The sequence below is a fragment of the Rhinolophus ferrumequinum genome, chromosome 23 (assembly GCF_004115265.2).
Source record: "Rhinolophus ferrumequinum isolate MPI-CBG mRhiFer1 chromosome 23, mRhiFer1_v1.p, whole genome shotgun sequence".
Classification (NCBI taxonomy): Eukaryota; Metazoa; Chordata; class Mammalia; order Chiroptera; family Rhinolophidae; genus Rhinolophus; species Rhinolophus ferrumequinum.
Window position 1 is genome coordinate 25,209,674 of NC_046306.1, and position 19,329 is coordinate 25,229,002.

Sequence of the window (19,329 nt, forward strand, 5' to 3'; positions counted from 1 at the left end):
CTGGGGCTTTTCCTAGAATGCAGGTACACAAGGAGAGAAAGGCAAGGATCTAGAATGGCCCCTGTATTTAAAGCCCAAGGGCACACGGGAGCCTCACCAGCCAAGAGGAAAGCCCACCACTGCAAACCCTGAAGTCTTATGTGAGGCTGTGTCAAGGAAAGCGCCACCGGGAGGCAGAGGGAAGGATGCAGCCACCTTTGGGACATACAAATCCCCTAGGAGCTCTTAAAAAAAAATGCAAATTCCTGAACCCCAAACCCAGATCTCTAAATTCTTGGGTCTGGACTGGAGTCCAAGAATCTGATTTTTTAATCAGCTCCCTACTCCCTATCAGTGTAAGGATTGTAGTTCTCTCTGCCTCATGTACAGAGCATCAAAACCAGAGAGAACACCGACCTCCATCCCTGAGGGGCCCCCTAGGAAGCAAGGCAGCAGGCCTGAGGGGAGGGAGAGCAGAGCCCTGGGCAGCGCGAGGGCCCCCACGGCCTGTCCACAGGGGCCTACGATGGAATGAATCTCAAGGATGAAATATGAAGCCTGCTCCTTCCCAGACATGCTCAGAAGGTAAGAGGGAAAAGCAGTGTAGTTTCTCCCTGACATTCTTCTAGTGACTAGAATCTATTCCATACAGTAAATAGTTGTAGGACTACCTATTTTTCCTCTGGGACTCAATAAATTTTGAATGGAAAAAAAATGCAGCCTACAAACAAGTAGTTTTCCTGAAATGGGCCCCAGGCAGAAAAGGTGCCTTCCTCCCCAGAGGGCAGCAGCCAGCTCTGCCTCGAGGCAGCTGAATGCACGCTGGCACCCGGCCCCAGGGGGAGCACTCAGCTCTCCCCACCCACACACATCACCCATCTGAAAACACGACTTTTTGTCCCTTCAGGCCACTGACCCAAATTGTAGCCTGACTCGGGTTGCAGGGACTGCTCGCTGCTGCCCTGTGACAGTCCCACTTTGCGTGGATGCAGGTAGGGGACAGGAGCATGACGACACAGACAGGCAATCCGCCAGGAGGAAGCCCACAGCAGACGTCAGCCATCGCTTTATTAAGGCTCCGCATAATCTGCCAGTAGGGGGCTGAGTCATTCACTCCACAGACCCCCAGCACGGTCCACTTGTGGGTGACACTGAAGGCCGAGGCTCTCTCTGAGATCCCAAGCCAGTCAACTGTGCTCCACGCACATCCGCCCTGCAGGATGGGGAGGGGGTGTATGCAGGTAACTTGGGGGCCCTCAGCAGGGTGGGGCTGGCTCTAGCAGGTCCAGGGCTCTGGTGGGGGGGGGGGGCAGGAAGGTACAGGAGGGCAGGGACATCTCTCCCATCCTTCCCAGCCCAAACTATGGCTTTGTTATCCTATTGCCACTTGAGCAGGAGTGGAGCGCCCCTCCCCACCCCTCACTCCAGGCCTGTGCTACACTGTGGGAGGTAATAAAGGGAAAGCCCTTGGGAAAGAAGAGGCCCTGCGGTGCCTAGAACCTGGCCAGGCCTCAGGGGAGCTGTGGCCCCCCACTCCTGTTCCTCTCAGCAACGGGTCTTCCAGGCTGCGTTCAGTCACTCAGAAGTGGACCCGCAGCACGTCCTGACTGGCGACTGGCTGCTGGCAGGCTGTGCACGTCATGGGCAGGGAGCGCTGCTTCTCACCCAGGCAGGGCCGGCACAGGAGGTGGCCGCAGGGAAGCTGGTAGATGGGCTCCTTTTTGAAGTAGGGAGAAAACACTCTTTTGCAGGAGGCACACTCGGGTCCCAGGACGCTCCCAGGCTGCTCTGGTAAATCAGGGAGGAAAATAGGCCAGGGTTAGGGAAAACGGCCCCCTGCCAGGCAGGCTTGTCCTGGAGGCAGGGCACATGCCTAGCGTCCCCCCCTGTAGCCCCGTGCACATGGCAGCCTGGCTGCAACCCTCCCTAGGCCACCTGGCTGCTCCGGGAGCAGAGGCACCAGAGAGCCTCGCAACCTGGAAGGCCTCCTCTGGCTCGTCAACTCTCGGCACTCGCATGAATGCTCGAGAAAAGCTGGCTTCTGAGGGCAGCCGGCAGCACTGGGCCTCCCTCCCGGTATCCACTCAGAGGTACTTTCCCTGGGACAGGCTTCCAAGGCCAGGGCAAGGCACAAGCTACGCTGCATGAAAAGGAAAAAGCAGAAAAGAGTCTGGTGTACCAGGGTTGGGCAGGTCATGCAGGGGAGGGAGGTCGCAGACGGGCAGCAGGGCTGAGGTCTGTGCCGACAGGGCTGGCGAGCCTGGGGTCTGCTTCTCTTCAGCTCTGCAGCTCCCTCCCCACCTGTCAATCCCTGCCCTGTGCCGCGGGCGCTTTCTCCTTCCACACTTCCCACAGGGCCTCCTCAGGGAGGCCCACGGTGGGGGTCCCACTGCCTGCCCTCCCACAGCGGCACCCTCTCTTCCTTCCCTCGTGGCCACTCCCCAAGGAGGCTGCTCTTTCTCTCCCAATCCACACCCCTCTGAAGAGAGCAAGGATGGCCTCTTGGGGAAGAGCCATAAGAATGAAAAGGGGCCAGCCATGCAGAGTGAGCAGGACAGTGAGTGTAAAGAATGGCTGATCCATTCAGAAGAGAGAAGACACAGAGGTGTGATGCCTGACAGTGTAGCTCAGAGGCGAAGGCGGGGAGGGGACGGGGGCTGAGCACACAGGACCACGCAGGACCTCACAGGGCCTCACAGGCAGGAGTTGCAACGTTATTCCAAGTTCAATGGGATGTGATGGAGGAATTCTAAGAAGTGGAGGAGCATGATCTGGTTTCCATTATAAGGTCTCTAAGGCTCCTGCGAGGGTGACGGACTATGGAAGGAAAGCGTGGCCGTGAGGGACCAGAGGGGCTGCGGCAGGAGCTGGGGCCGGGGGGCAGCAAGGGGTGTGGAGCAGAGGTTACTCTGAGGTCTACTTCGGAGGAGTATGAACAAGACCTCATGAGGGGCAGAATGTCAGCGTGAGGACACTGAGGGAAAACCCAGGGTGACCTCCATGTTCCAGGCCTGACCAAAGCATAGAAGACGCTGTCCTTTACCCTCATGGGGTGACGGGCAGCGGGGGGCCCTCTGGAGCAGTTGAGTCAGAATGCTCACTCAGGATATCCGTGAATTTCCCACGTGGAGGCACCACGCGGCCTTCAGGGAGGGTGGGGTTTGGGTGGGAGCTGGAGAGGTGGGAGCTACAGAAGAACACGGGCTGTTACTGGCCAAGTGGGCTCTCCCCTGGGTCACAGAGAGAAAAGGTTCCAGGACCAGAATCTAGAGGAGAAGGAAGAGTCAGCAACGGCAAGAGGGACCACTGAAAATAGGGAGAAAAAGAGCAGAACAAGAGAGAGGGTGTTTCAGGGAGGAGGGGCTGGCTGGCCACGTCACATGCTGCTGAGAGGATGACGACTGCGCTATTTAGGGTCATGGACGTCGCTGGTCATTCGGACAAGACAGTTCTTGGGAATGGTCAGGATGGCAAACGGAATCAGAGAGATAAGGAGGTGGGACCAGAGGCAGAAGAGGTAAGACGGCCTGTGGTTCAGACAAGAGGAGGGCCTGGCTCTGGACAGGCAGGGGGAAGCAAGTGTCTGCCTTCTTATCGGCCCCACCAGGTTGCATCTTGGAAAAGATGCGCCAGCATTCCAGTCAGGTCCCCTCACTTTGTATCCTAATCGATTCCATCATCCAGTGGGGCCCCAGGTTCATTTTAGGCCAAAACCGGCTCAGGGAACTACCACTGTTCTTTTCTAAGACTAAGGAAATGTTAGTGGGAAGGGGTGCGGATGACACACTCAACCCCAAACTTCACATTTACAAAAGGACCCAGATGTCAGATGGGAGACAAGACTAGATAAGAAAAAATAAACTAAAGAAGAGAAACAAATAAAAGTCCTCAGGACAGAACGATTAATATTAGATCTTACCAAAACACACAGCAGGGGTGGCCAAGGCCTAAGTCCCCAGAATTACTAAGAGTTGTTGGCTAAAGAAAGCTTTCCTGTGAAGAGGTAAACTTTACCAGCTGCTCCTCGGTTCCCCCCGGAAAAGGAAAGAGACCAAGTTCTCCCCCCAGGCCTGGGTGTTGGAGCTAAGGAGCTGGGCATGGAGGGCCCCAGAGCCACAGAGGCACGGCCCAGGTTCCCATTAAGGGCTCCACAGAGCTGGATGGGACCCAGGTTACCCGAGCCAGTGCCCGGCCTCCAGGAAGTGCCGCTCGCTCTTGTGCCAAGGTGCTGGAGCTGTCCCCTGGTCAGCCGCGCCGTGAAGGAGGGCATGGAACCAAGTGTCGATGTCAAGGCAATTTCCAGGCTTTGTGACAGCTTCTGCTCATGGGACACTGGACCTGTCGAGAGATGCACAGACCACAATATCCAGGGAGAGGTTTGGGAAAAGAGAAGACCAAAACACAAAGTCTGCTGAGGATTACAAACATGGTGCTTCTAACTTTAAATACATGTAAAGAAAGTCCTCCCCAGTATCTCCTAGTGGATTGTGATGACAGAATACCGGAGTCACACCTGGGACCCTGGCGGTTCCTACCCATCCCACCCGCTTTCAGGGTTCCTGGGCTCTGTGTTAGGTTTCCTTCTCCAGGACAAACTGCTGGGCAGGCAGGGGCCACCTAGTGGCTCACCTGCAGAATGCACTCTACTTTCTGAAGGCCTCCCTGCCGGCCGAGGAAATGACCAGGGCAAGCAGATGTCCAGCCTTGCAACCCTGCTCCCTACCCTGCCCCCTCCCCAGCAGCTAGTCTGCTCTTTCCCCATTTCCTCTTTTCGGGGGCCCCCACCACTCTGCAGGGCTGGTGGCCGGCACCCTCTAGGAGTTTATGTCCTTTCTCCTGTTGGTAAAGCGAATGGAAAAAGGAAGACCTCATCTGCCTACTCCATCATCAGGGGCTTCTCCGTGTGGTTCACAGAAGGCCAAGCAATGGGCTGAGGGTGAAGGCAACAGCTGCCCAGAGAAAGAACCTGTTTGGTTCACAAAACTGCCCAAGGCGGGGAATGGTATGTTTTGTCTCCAGTTTGTAGGACAAAGGACATCACCTTGGACCCTTGAAAGAATGCTGGTGAGCGTGTCCTGTGTCACCAACAAATATGTCATGGCCAACACCACCGGAGACCTCCACAGACATGTGAGTCTATGGGCCTTCCCCCTCACCTCAGCCACTGCACTTCAGATGCTTCCAGGAGTTTCTGGGGGCTCTGCTAACTACCATTTACACTCAAAACCAAAAAAGGCACAGATGTAACCTTTAAGCGTACTACTTGCCTTTTAGAGTAAGAGGAAATTAAAAGAATAAAATCTAAATAGATGAATTTTCCAAAATAAGAGCTGGCTCCAAAAGCACCAGGCACTGACGGTCACAGGTAAATAATGCTAATACTATTAAATTGTTTCGGAGTTTAGAAAAGGAAAATTTCCTAATTTGTCTAATGAAGCAAATAAATCATCTATAAGAAAACCTGACCAAATACGGCGTGCGCACATGTGCACAGACACACGACAGTCTCATTTCACTGATGAATGCAAAAATCCTAAATAAAACACTAGCAAACAGAACCAAGCAGCCCATTAAGAGAAGCATGACCAAATGGCGTTCACTCCAGGAATGTAATAACGGTTCAATATTAAGAAGCCTATTAATGCCCTTTCTCACATTAGAAGATCTAAGGATGAAAAACCCTAATTTTATCTCCACTGATACTGAAAAGGCAGCAGACAAAATTCAACACCAATCTTAGATAAACGCGGTGAATAAAATAGGACTCAATGGTGTGGAACAGTGGCTGAAATGGCTCCCAGTGAACCCCTCCTCCTGGTCTGTCCGTGCCCTTGGGTACCCCTTCCCGAGCGTGGGCTGGCCTTTAGTGACTTGCTTCCAACAGAACACAGTGTCACTTCTATCCACGACTGGGTTACACGAGACGGAGTTCCAGCTTGTGTGCACACAGCTACCACGTTATGTGCTGCCCTTGCGAGGCCCATGTGGCCAGGACCTGTGAGCAGACTGCGGCCGCCGGCCAACAAAGAGAAGCCCCCGTGCAACAATTCCACAAGGAACTGAATCCGGCAACAACCCCGAGGAAGTAAATCCCTCCCTAGTCGAGCTTCAAGTCGATGGCAGCCCCAGCAGCACTTTGAGAGCAGCCCTGGAAGGCCATGAAGCAGATGAGCCGGCAAGCGGCACCTTGATTCCTGACTGGAGAAGCTGTGAGATAATGAACGTGTGGCGCTTTAAGCAAGTGAAGTTTCGGGACAATTTCAGCCAGCAAAGCACAAGACAAAGAAAGGGCAATAGTGCCATGTGTCACCAGGAGGAGGAGAGATGTTATAACCCGGCAGGACACGGGGCGGGGCTTACCTGTGGAGCAGTCCATGTGCGCCAGCCCGAGCTCACCGGCAGCTTTCATCTTCTTAGCAGTGTGCTCTGAGGTAGTGGGTGTGACCAGAAGGCTTGTGGTAGAAAAACAGGAAGCATTTACACCAAGGCTACTGTCTGGGACATGTTCAGCCTGCTCCATCTTCCTTTTCCGAGACGGCAGAGCAATGGAAGAAGGGGTCACTGCCAAAGCAGTCTGTGCTCGCCCAAGCAGGTGGCAGCCAGGGATGGAGTGCTGGAGCAGGAAATGGTCGATCCGGGCCTTCAGGGAGGGGTGCGGCAGGGGCTGGGAGTGTGGAGTAAAGGCTACCCCCGTGAAAGGGTCGCTGGGCACGCGGCCCCACGTGGCTTCACTGTGGTTACACTTCTCCAGCGTGCTCTGGTCAATGACCTTGCCTGAGGGCAGCAGCATGGGGCGAGGCATGATCTCCAGGGTGATGGGATCCAGGAACTCCTCAGGCACGTCCCGGATCACTTCCGCCAGCTCCTGCAGGCTGGAGGGCGCCTGCTGGCTCCCAGGGTCACAGTCACTCTCCATGGGCAAGGCCGGGGCCTGTGCAGCCAAGTCCTGAGGGAGGCTCTCTGCGGCGACCAGCAGGACGCTGTCTATTACCTCCTGCGAGCAGGTTCTGGCTGGCTGACCCCACACTTCTAACCGCTTGATGCAAGGGATACCGCTGCCTGTCACGTGGGTGATACAGATCTTGAGATGGGCCACGTGGTTGAGGGAAAGAGCCCCTTTATTCCAGAGCTCCTGGGCCACAACAGCAGGGGAAGGGAGTGTGGCTTCCATTGGGCCAAAAGGTGGCCTGGCCTTGAACCCCCTGTGGTTAAACACCACTTGGCTCTGGTTTTTCAAAAAGACTTTGCCGACCAAGGTGAACGCCTCCCTGTCCGGGATGGAGGGCTCGGCTGGGCCCGGAGTCCGACCCTCGGGGGTAGTCCAAGAACCTCTGCTGGATGAGGCAGACGTGTACATTTCCAGGCCAGTGACATTCTGGCCTCCCCCAGCTGCAAGGTCTACGTTAATCCTACAGATTTCCACATTGAAGGGAAAGGAAACTGTCACATAGACTGGTGGCTTAATGAAATACTCTGTCCTAAAACCATGACTTCTCTTTGTGAGGTCTTCAGAGATGAGATTTTCTACTTCATAGCCATCAGCTGATATCTAGATGAAATGACAAATATCAGACACATTGATTTGATGAGATCCAAGTGAAGACAACTAGTTTTCAAGAACTTGTCACTTATAAGAAAACTCTTTAAAGAAAGTCTGAAGTTCCTCATTTGAAATTTCCTCTATTACATTGACTTCTCCTGGGTTTTTCTGCAGGCTCCCAAGATCAGGTCGAAGGCTGAGGGCAACTGTGTCCGGAAGTACTGCACATGCTGAAAAAATATGAGCAACAAAACTGCCCAACCCAACCAAAACCCCTTCCAAATAACACCTCTGTGAAGAGGGGGCATATATATTAATACTAGTGGTTTTTTATTTCAGAAGATGAAAAAATGCAGATTTAAGGAAAAACAACGATGGTCATTAAAGTTCTTAATATTGTATTTGGACTACCCATTATAAGCTTCCCTAGGAAGGTATAACAAATGTCTTATAAATCTATGAATAATGAAGCTTGGTTTAAAAAAAAAGAAAGAAAAAACGTGTGCACAGGTACAAGGACCATAAAAAACGATGGGAAATCTAAAACAGTGGATGTGCTGCTATCAGGTGGGATTGTGAGTAACTTTTTCCCCTTTTACTACTTCTAATACTTGTTATAACCCATGGACGTTTTAAGATATCTTTGTCTGAAGGAGTCAGCTTAACAATCTGGGAACCTGAAATAGTACACTAAGTGCAGAACTCCAAATTAGGGGAGGGGTTCCATTCTCCCCTTAGAGCTTCCTTATTCCGGGCTCTGAGCTGTGGAAAGACACCCTCCTTACACAAAAGGGGAGGCAGCTTAATTCCTATAAAGAACAAGGAATACAAATAACAAACACAAGCCATTATTTCTAGCATTTGAAGTGACAAGAGCTGGGGCGGGGGAGAGAGTATTTCTACCTTCACTATGACTTGGAGCGGAATTAAAATTTATCATCACAGGAAAAGCACAGCGAATGCCACCTTCCACAAAATGAGTCACAGCTCACCTTGTAACGGAGCCGTCTGACTCCAGAGCTGCGGCCTGACCCCCTCTTACCTAAACATCATACGGTGGAATCTAAAACAATGAGGGTGAAAGTACATTAAGCCTGAATTAAGTTCACTAAACAAGGAAATGGGGGAAAATGTGGAAAATAGGTATCATGTATTATGCTTGTTTTGTTTACCTTGTTGCAGTGAATTCTTGGTCTGAACTGTGGAAGGCAAAGATTTATTACCATCTTTGTGGCTGAAAGGATAGCTTCCAAGCATCAGAAATAGCCTTAAATAAAAAAATAAAACTTGGCATTAGACAAGTTAAAATTCAATTCTAAACTTTTAGGAGTTGATTCCTAAGAGGAGAATCAAATAGGGTGACAACAAAAACTTTCATACACACTTTCTTTGTATCCTACATGTGATCCTGGGGGGGGGAAAATTAGTCCTCTGAAAAATTACAGATGAGACTTCTGTTGAGATGGGGCAGGTTGGCAAAGCCTTCCGGTTCTCTGACTGGCAGCTGTTCTACAGGTCAGTAGAGGTAAGGGCCTGTCAGCTCAGTGGGGGGTTCCCCATAGGAAAGGGAGGGTCAAAGGTGGCTGAGCTCAGACAAAAAACTGGCCTACTTAGCTAGACGGTTTATAATGGAAAGGGTCACAGGAAATAGAGTGCTGCTAAGCATCTTTGTGATTTAACACTTCTTAATGCAATTATGTTTTCTTATTAAAACAAAACTAGTAAGAGTCAAAAGCATTATTCTTGAGAAATAGAAAATCTTAGGGCTGGAAAGCACTTTTAAAAGGACATCTAATCCAAATAGTCATTTTAATGACCAATGTCCAGAGTGGGGAAAACAGGTGAAGGTGGTCAAGAGGTACCAACTTCCAATTATAAGAGAAATAAGTTTAGGGATGTACAACATGGTGACTATAGTTAACAATACTGTGTTGTATATTTGAAAACTGCTGAGAGTAGATCTTAAAAGTTCTCATCACCAGGAAAAAGGAACTCTATGTGAAGTGATGGGTGTTACTTATTACAGTAATCATTTTGCAATATATACATATATCATTATGTTGTACACCTTAAGGTTTTACAATGTCATGTGTCAATTATAGCGCAATAAAACTGGAGGTAAAAAAATGACCAATACCCAGCAACCTTTGGGACTCTGTAGAGAAGTAGGGAAACCACTAGAAACATCCCTCCCAGTGGCAAGCCTGTCTGATGGATCAGACCTCCTTGGGTGAGGCCATGCAGCCATTCTATGCTTTTCCGCTTGGCTGACAAGGCCGTAAAAAACTGTTAGCCCAACAGGGACAGGGCCATCCTCTGGAATCTTTGTTGTCATGATCAGTAAGTGCCACTTGCAGAGGCCAGGCATGTTGGGTGTCCTGAAACAGTTTAGTGGGCAGTTTCTGCACAGTGAAGATCTGCCATGGGATCTTTAAATATTTATTATCTCAGCCTAGTCCCTATAAACACAAAGTACTTCTTTTTTTTTCAAGTGTGTTTTTCCAGGACCCATCAGCTCCAAGTAGTTGTTTCCATCTAGCAGTGGAGGGCGCAGATCACAGTGATCCAAGTGGGAATTGAACAGGCAACCGTGCTGTTAAGAGCACCGTGCTCTAACCAACTGAGCTAACCGGCTGCCCCACAAAGTACTTTTTAACATGGTCTTAATATATGCTCAATTTTCTAGGAAGGGAACTTCCATGTAAATCATAGAAAGATCCTACTTTGTTTTGTTCAGATCTTTACCAAGAGGTGTTTACCATTTCTGAAAGCACATCACCGAGAATAATGCTAATACACCTGATAGTCTACATTTGTAGCAGTCTACATTCTAGGTTATTCTACATGTTCGTAAAAGCTCCTGATTACTTCTTCATGCCTTCCAGTATGGTGGTACCCAAACATTTACACATGAGAATAAATTTTACTATCATATTTTAAAACGTCTCCTTTATATTACTGTCATGGCATTTGTGTGTACAGATATATGCATATAATATGCATGAGTGTTTATGTATATATGAATATATGTGTGTGTGCATACACTGCCACAGGGAGTTCTCTTTCCCTCTGCCTTGCTGGAAAGGGCTTTGATAAGAAAAAAGAGATAGAAACTTTGTTATCAAAATGCCAAGAGGTGGTTAATACTGGTAAGATAAAGGTACCACTAGTCTGCAACCATCTGTAGTCTGCAATCATCCCTATCCCCACAATCTATATCTTAGGCCTTTTTTCTCTCTTTCAGGGGAGAAAAAAAAACAACAACTCTGGCAGAGGTAACTGCCAACTCTTTTGAAGTATTGACTTTATTTCATAGTGGGAGGCACTGATCTCACCAACATATTCATTCTTCCTATCTTGTTATTTTCTTGGACATTTCACACTGTGATCTTTTAACTTGATTCTACATATTACGAAATTAATTTCTCTGAGAACCTAAATGCTAGGACCAGAGCAAGTTGCGCAGGGTCTTCTTGGCGCCATAATGAACAGCTTTCCTGCGAGTATAAAGTCAAATGGAAGTCTTCAGAACTTCTGAGCACCCAACTCAATAGTAAATGGTAGCATAAGGTGGCCTCGCCCAGATGTGACCACCCTCGGGACAACTGCCCCTTGTCTTTAACCCCTGGCTTGGCGATCACCTGACTCCTGCTCCTGTAGTTGGACTTGAGAGATGAGCAGGATGAGAAGGGCAAGGCTGACAGGAGAATTCCAAACTTTTGTTAAATTGCATCTCAGATACCTGAAAGGAAAGAATCGAATTGCCCCACCAATCGACGCAGTAATGTAAGGCCTTATCTATACTGGGTCTCAACTAACACAGGGCTCACGCTTCCGGCGAGTCGTTAGGTAAGGACCCTCTAGTAACAGAAACATACCACTGGCCAGGGAGGCACATACACCAAAGGGCTTGAGAGGCCACCGGGAATTTTATTTGATTTCAATCTTACTAACTGGCTAGCCCTCAAGTGGGTACTAATATCCTGATGCTGCAGATAAGAACCTGAGGCTCAAAAAGAGGTTAAGCTGGGACGCAGATTCCAAACTTTCCCTAACCACCCTGGTTAGCCTGTTTGATCACCGTTTGCCTTGAAGGATTTACCAGGAAGTTATATGCATACCTTACAACGTTTTTTTGTTGTTACTTAGGTCAAGGTTTGGTATCATTCATTTACAAAAAAACCAATTCTTCCAAACTTAAAATTAAAGTGGCTAAGCTCTACTATGTAGACATGTGGAACCTTGAATGTCCTCTTCAGCATGTGTTGGATCAAACCGCAAACTGCTTTTGGAGGAAAATCTTTAGGTGAGCTAGTTTAATCAAGCATCTCACTCATGCGGCTTCTCAACCTTCATCAGAGGTTGTTAATTTCATCAGTCAACTAGTGAAGCACATGAACCTGTATCTGACAGACAGCCGATGACCTGCTCTCCACAGCACTTACCAACATCTAGCTTGAGAGGATATTTCCACTGTTCAGTCCTTCCACATTAAATTTAGTGCCAGCCTAAGTGGCACCTCTTGCCTCCCTGCCTGGAATTCCGGTGGTGGCTGCTGCATTCACAAACCCCACCACCGTTTGGCAGACTTCTTAGCAGTGGGGACCCTCAGCTGTAGCAAAAATAAATGTAACACACCAATAAAAACTCAGTGGTCATTCTGTGAAGATTCACAGGAAACCAGGGTGATACAACATCAACTGAAAACCACAATTTTAGTCTCTAAAACGTACTATTCCCTTGGGCTGCCCCTCAGAGCAGCACACTGGGGCAGCTCACGTTTCCCCAGCCATACCCAGCACACAATCCTCGCCTCACTGCAAACACTCCTACCAAACTGTTCACTGGTTCTGTGTGGCCCATTAGCAAGGAATTTCGTAAGAGACAGCTCTACCTATAAAGTCGGGTGCCGTTTTATTGTCAAAATGATCATTCTCTGCTTGGCACAGTATCTTCTCTTGGGACCCATGAGAAAATTCTCTTTAGTCTCAGTACTAGGAACAGCTGTTTCTTCCAATCAGCTCAGTATTTTACGGCATGAATATGAATCATACAATTGATCGTGATCATTTCCTTTGGCTGCTAGAAAGCTCAGAATAAAATCTGTGGTGTCCCTCAAATTTCTCGTTGCCTGAGCTCTTCAATTATTTTTATATCATAGTATAATATATATTGTGAAAGCTACCTCAAATTCACTTTGGATCAGGATGGGGTTTAAACAATCAACCATCTTCCTTTTGGTGGACGGACATTTAGGTGGTTTGCAACTTTTTACTATTAAAATATTAAGATAAAAATCTTAAGTAGATTTTTGTCTTCGTACAATTTTGACTTTTTTTTCTTAACGGGCCCACATGATTATTGTTAAACTTACTATTTATGAACAGGAGGATCCTTTTATCCCATTAATTTTTCTAACCAGTTATTCCAATATATAGGAAAGCTTTTCACTTTGCTATCTTTATTATTATTCAGTTATCTTATTGAACTCATTGATTCTAACAGATTTTTAGTTGTTTTTTAGGGAGGTTTCTACTGTCTGAATGTGTCTTTCTCAAAATGGTAACTCTTATTTCTGTCTCTCATGTTACTTACTACATTAGTTAGAACTTCCAGAATTATATGAAAAAATAATAGAGTTGCTATGCTTGTTTTGTTCCCATTAGAAGATGCCTCTAGTATTTCATCTTTGAACATGTTATTGTTAGTCTGAAATACTCTTTTATGTTACTAAAGCATTCTAATTTTCAGTTTTTTAAAAATCAGGGATATGTTCTGAATTCTGATTTTCTCTATATATTGAGTTTTATTTTTCTTATCTGACAGACTAAGATATATATATATATAATATATAACATGTATTACATATATATTATATATATATTATATATAAAATATATATATCACATTTTTCTGCTTTTAAACCATCCTTTTATTCCTAGGATAGGCTCTATGTGGTTGTGGCAGATTTTTCTTGAAATGTTTTTTCAAACATTTGTGACAACATGGATGGATCTTGAGAGTATAATGCTAAGCGAAATAAGTCAGACAGAAAAAGCAGAGAACCATATGATTACACTGATATGTGGTATATAAACCAAAAATAACAAAAGAACAAGACAAACAAATGAGAAACAAAAACTTATAAACACAGACAATAATTTAGTGGTTACCAGAGGGTAAGGGGGGTGGGGGGTGGGAGATGAGGGTAAGGGGGATCAAATATATGGTGATGGAAGAACTGACTCTGGGTGGTGAACACACAATGGGATTTATAGATGATGCAATACAGAATTGTACACCTGAAATCTATGTAATTTCACTAACAACTGTCACCCCAATAAATTAAAAAAAATAAAAATAAAGACGATTTGGAAAAAAAAATGTTTTTTCAAATTGTATTGAATTTTATTGCTCGTATTTAGTTTTAGATATTATTGCACATTTATGTAACATTTACAAGCCGTGTGTTACGCACTAGAGTATAGAGATAAAAACGAAAGGTCAAGTGGTGAAACTATTCTATATGATATTGTAATGGCAGATACATGACATAATGCATTTGCCAAAACCCACAGAACTGTACAACTAAAAGAATGAACCTTAATGTAAACGATAGATTTCAGTTAATAATAATGTGTCAATATTGGCTCATCAATTATAACAAATGTATCACACTAATGCAAGACTTTAAGAACAGCAGAAACTGTGGGCAAGGGAAAGGAGGTGAACACTGTATTATCAGCTCAATTTTTCTGTGAACTTAAAACCACTCTAAAAAAATAAAGTATAATAATAGTAATAATGGCAACAAAGAATGGGGAAAAGTGACTGAAAACACTGAAAAATTAGGACTGGAGATCAAATTAAAACAAGTGATTGTGCCATTACAGGACAAGAGTGGCAGACCCTTTTAAAAATATCTTACAGGGGGTCAGCCCGGTGGCTCCGGCCGTTGGAGCTCCGTGCTCCTAACTCCGAAGGCTGCTGGTTCGATTCCCACATGGGCCAGTGGGCTCTCAACCACAAGGCTGCCAGTTCGATTCCTCAACTCCCGCAAGGGATGGTGGGCTGTGCCCCCAGCAACTAACAACGGCAACTGGACCTGGAGCTGAGCTGCGCCCTCGACAACAAAGGCTGAAAGGACAACAATTTGACTTGGAAAAAGTCCTGGAAGTACACACTGTTCCCCAATAAAGTCCTGTTCCCCTTCCCCAATAAAATCTTAAAAAAATATATCTATATATCTATATATCTATATATCTATATCTATATATATATATGTATCTTACAAATGATGGTATCCGTTGTTTTTTTTAAATAGTGATGCCCAAAACACTGTAGGAGTCTATAGGACTCCAGTTGCCACTGAAGACTTTGTGTGATCTAACCATCTCTCTGTTTCTAATACCCCTGGATCTTTTAAGGTCAAGTGTCCTCCTACCTAATGCTTAATCCAGAAAAATAAATAGCTCACCATATGAAAATGCAAACAGCCTCACCCAGGAAGACTGCCTCCTTAGCCCTTCCTAGGAAATGGCCAAGTGTCACCTGAACTCATTGCAAACACTGTCCAGTAAATACTTACAAATTATAGCCTCCATCTCCAAATTTGGCATCTAAGTTCAAGAGAGACTAGGTCTGAGTTTAAATTGGGGACCACAGATCATGGCTAAAGTGTCCTGAAGTTCACAGAAGTAGCTTGGAGCCAGATAATAATGGCATTATAAGATAGCAAGATAATAAAGATTAATAAGTAGATATCATGTCAATTTTCTTTTCAGAGATTTTATTATAAAATATTTTAGATAAAAATGTAAAATATTATGATATTGTAGACACTCTTATACTCACTACCTAGATTTAGCAAATGTGAACATTTTGTCATGTTTGCTTCTCATTTCATTGTTAAGAGCAAAATTGAAAAGATATAAACAATGATCACCACAGATCCTCTTTCTTCTCCCTTTTTACCAAAGAAGCAAGTGTCTGAAGTTGGTGTCTCTCATTGAAATGTGTATAAGTATCTGTGTATCCATAAACAACATACAGTAGTTTTACGGATTTCTAATGTACCATAATGATAATATACTATGAGTATCATCTTATAACTTGCTTTTCTATTAAGTTATTATTTTAAGGTTTTTTTCTATGTTGAAATGTGTTTATCTAGTTTATTCACTTTAACTTCTTCCCAGACCTGTCCTCAAGTCTTCCTTACAGGTCTGTAACAGAGCTTTCTGTAGATGACATTCAGAGTGGGAAAGGATGGCCTAAATCAGTGTTTTGCAATTTTGGTTTTGAAACCAAGTTATAGGTTGAAGAAAATAAATAATTAAAAGACAATACAAAATATCAAAGTGTACATAGTATGGGCATTGTCATGAAACTTATTTATGTTTCATATAAATACGTACAACAAATGTATAAACTAGATTCAACAAAAAAGGTACTTATCATGGCTCTTGATGAAAAAATTTGAAAAGCACTGGCCAGAAGTCTACCCAGAAGTCAGGAATGACATTTGAACTGGGGACAACTAGGACACATGCCTGAGCTCATGGGCGGTTCTGAAGAGTGACAGATACTACACACTAAAGGCACAATGGACAATAATGCTTGATTATAGGAGCCAAGAGGTAAGAACAGGAACAAAAGGGAGGGGGACCAGTGAGAGTCAAGGCATCGAGATGGGACAGTGTGAGGCAGGTTCAGGAAATGCTGAATATGGCACTTAGCTAGAGGGGGGAGGGGGAAGCAGGGCTGGAATGGCAGCCAGAACCAGATGGGGAGGGCCTTGAATGTTACGCCACGGGGATTCAGACTGCTTTACCTAGTGGGCTGAGGGCGTGTTTATCCAAACCACAGATCAAGGATCAAGAACTCAAATTACTGAGCCATAATCAGCATTTTTAAAAATTATGAAGAATAGAAAGAAAATGTCAGAGTACAGCACACCTGAGGGTGAGCAGTGTTTTGTGAAAATTTTGTTTCTATCTATCTATCTATCTACCATCTATCCATCTATCTGTCTATCTATCTATCTATCTAATTATCCTGGGTTTTGATGTAAAAGGTATTCCTTACTAAGGGTTGTAGCAAAAAAAAAAAACGTTTGAAAGCTACTGGTCAAAGGGAAGTCATAGGAGGCTTATTATAACTAGGAAAAGAAATGACACTAATGAAAAGTCTGCCATCAACCTCCTAGATAACAGCAATTCTAAACCACTTAAAGGTAATTCACCCTTCAAAGGGTTTCTTTTTCCTCTAGCTGATGTGTTCCTACCATCTTTTTTTTACACTACATGAAGGGGTATATTTGCAAATGGCTTCCTGAAGACATCAAAAATGAGTATCAAAGTACAAACTACTTAGAAATAAACTAGCAGTCCCAGTTTTTCCCTAGACATTTTCTTCCTATAATTTTTTTTGAGAGAGGAGTGTTCTTTAAGAGAACGGGGAGGAAAATGAACTATGTATAATATATTACTGAGTATAGCACAAGGATTTCAAAGGTACCTTGTAATAAATCTTTCACTTTTAAACATTTTAATTAACTTTTTATTTTAAGATCATTGTAGATTCAGGTGCAGTCATAAGAAATAATACTGAGATCCCATGTATCCTTAATAAGTTCCCCTCAATGGTAACACCTTGCATAGCTATAGTATAACCTCATAACCAGGAAAGTGAGAACGATACAATCTATAGATCTTATTCAGATTTTGTATCTTAGATACACTTATTTGTGTGTGCCTGTGTATTCAGTTCTCTGAAATTTTATTCTATGCGTAGATTTGTGTAATCACTACCATAGTCAAGATAGAACAGTTCCATCACAAGGATGCCTATACTGACCTTTAAGAAGTCCTTTATAAGTCCAAATACTCTATTACCACAGAAGTCTTGAAGTTCTAAGCCCCTCAACTGAAGAAACCAATTAATTTCTACTACCCACACTATAAAGAAACAAACTTGAGTGACACATTTATTCTTGGTGTACCTGTCACTTAAATAATATGACTATGTAGAAAACTACGAAAGTATATATAAAGAGGGGTGGCTGGTTGGCTCAGTTGGTCAGAGCGCAGTGCTCATAACACCAAGGTCGCCGGTTCGATTCCCACATGGGCCAATGAACTGCGCCCTCCACAACTAGATTGAAAACAACGACTTGACTTGGAGCTGATGGGTCCTGGAGAAACACACTGTTCCCCAATATTCCCCAATAATAAATAAATAAGTATATATAAAGAAAAAGAACACAAAATAGAAGTATTATGATCACACATTTGTTAAAAATCTGCATCTAGGAATATATATACATGAAGAGCTTGGGAGGTAATAGGGGACATGAAGAAATTTAAAATATGCAATGTAATAGAGTAGTGGGAAAAGTTTTTTTCTTTTCATATATTTAAAGTTGATGTAAGTAGTTAAACAACTGGATGGGTTGCTGAGGTCGCACAATGGTATCACACAGGAGCGAGGCTCTAGATACAGGCCCACAGGACTTCCTGCAGCTAACAGCCCTGCAGGACTGGATGTCCAGATGGAGACAGACCTTTCTCTTCTGCCTCCCTGTACTCAGACTGAGTAAGGGAAAGTACAAGGGAAGGGCTGAGAAGAGATCCAAAGGTGAGGAGACCAACCATGTGGTCTACCCAGGACTGAAGTATTTTCCAGAATGTGGAACTCTCAGTGCTAAAACCAGGAGAGTCCCAGGCAAAGTGGGACAAGTTGATGATTCTATCTGGAAGGTTTCTGCCTGTGCTTCTTTGGAGCTTGAAGCAGCCAAGCAAATCTTTTTGTTACTGAGGACTCAGAACCTGGGGGTGGCCAGCACAGAGGTGTAACTTAAAAGAGGACAAGGTGACCATGACACTTTCTGAACACCTCAGCATCCATCTTCTTTTGGCTCTCGAAGAAGTTGCCGTAGCTCAGTTACACAATCTGACTTTCGAATCTCACAAAAATGTAATGGAAAGTAATTCTGGCAGTAACACGTATTTTAAAGACTAGGCTCAAACAGGTTACAGAGGGGGAAAAAAAGAAGAAGAAAAGATTACCTGTCAAATAAGAGAAAAGCATTTAATCTCAAAGTGTGGGTGGAATACCAATGCACCGAGCAATTTTATAAATTGGGCACTTCAGCTTTTAAAGAAGTACAATACTTCTTATAATTTCTAAAGTGAGTTACTTGCCCATCATGAAAAAAAAAAGGACTTGGGTGCATTTTGCTTCAAGCTGGTTAAAAGGAGAGACAGCTGTCCCAGGCTACCCCCAGTCACCCACCAGTAAGAGTGCATAGGGAACCAGGACACAGGTGTGGGCCCAAGAGGAGCTTGCAACCTTATGCAGCTGGAGCCAATTCACCCTTCAAGGGCTTAATACGTGTGAGGCACTCTGCTAGGTACAAGTAGACACTTTTCAAAAACTCATGGGCTCAAAACAAGGCAGAGATGAAGAGCCACAGTCTCAAAACAAGGACATGGACCGAGTTCTGACATCAATCGCTCAGGACCTTAACAGCAGTGTGTCATGCGGGGTGTCAGGCGGGGTCTGTGGGGTCTCTGCTCCCGCTCCCCACACAAGAACGCAGGACATGGTGAGGCCAAAAAGGAACACCCACGGAGCCATAGGTAGGGGAGTCATACCACTATAATCTCGCTGGCGGCTGGGTTGGAGACACAGGAACCAGGAGCAACACAATTCTCAACCCTCACTGTGCCGCTTGCAGACTCAGCCACCATCTTCTTGCTAGTCCCCCTTTTCCTGCTAGCCTAGCCACGGCAGTTATGTTAGTGCCC

General features: G+C 45.3%; 1 protein-coding gene across 5 annotated transcripts in view; it reads right to left on the minus strand.

Annotated features, from left to right (window-relative positions):
* Positions 1-489: 489 nt before the first annotated feature.
* Positions 490-19,329, minus strand: part of UBOX5 (U-box domain containing 5) — a 30,677-nt gene continuing 11,837 nt past the window's right edge. For 2 of the 5 annotated variants that reach the window (XM_033094463.1, XM_033094465.1), the window contains 4 exons: positions 8,692-8,786; positions 6,340-7,528; positions 4,156-4,317; positions 494-1,767 (listed from right to left, as the gene is read on the minus strand). In XM_033094463.1, the coding sequence (XP_032950354.1) occupies positions 1,559-1,767; positions 4,156-4,317; positions 6,340-7,528; positions 8,692-8,745 (1,614 nt within the window). In that variant the 5' untranslated portion in view covers positions 8,746-8,786 and the 3' untranslated portion in view covers positions 494-1,558. Of the gene's footprint in view, positions 1,768-4,155; positions 4,318-6,339; positions 7,529-8,511; positions 8,583-8,691; positions 8,787-19,329 lie in introns of those variants that run through there. The other 3 variants (XM_033094468.1, XM_033094466.1, XM_033094467.1) reach the window with 3 other exon arrangements.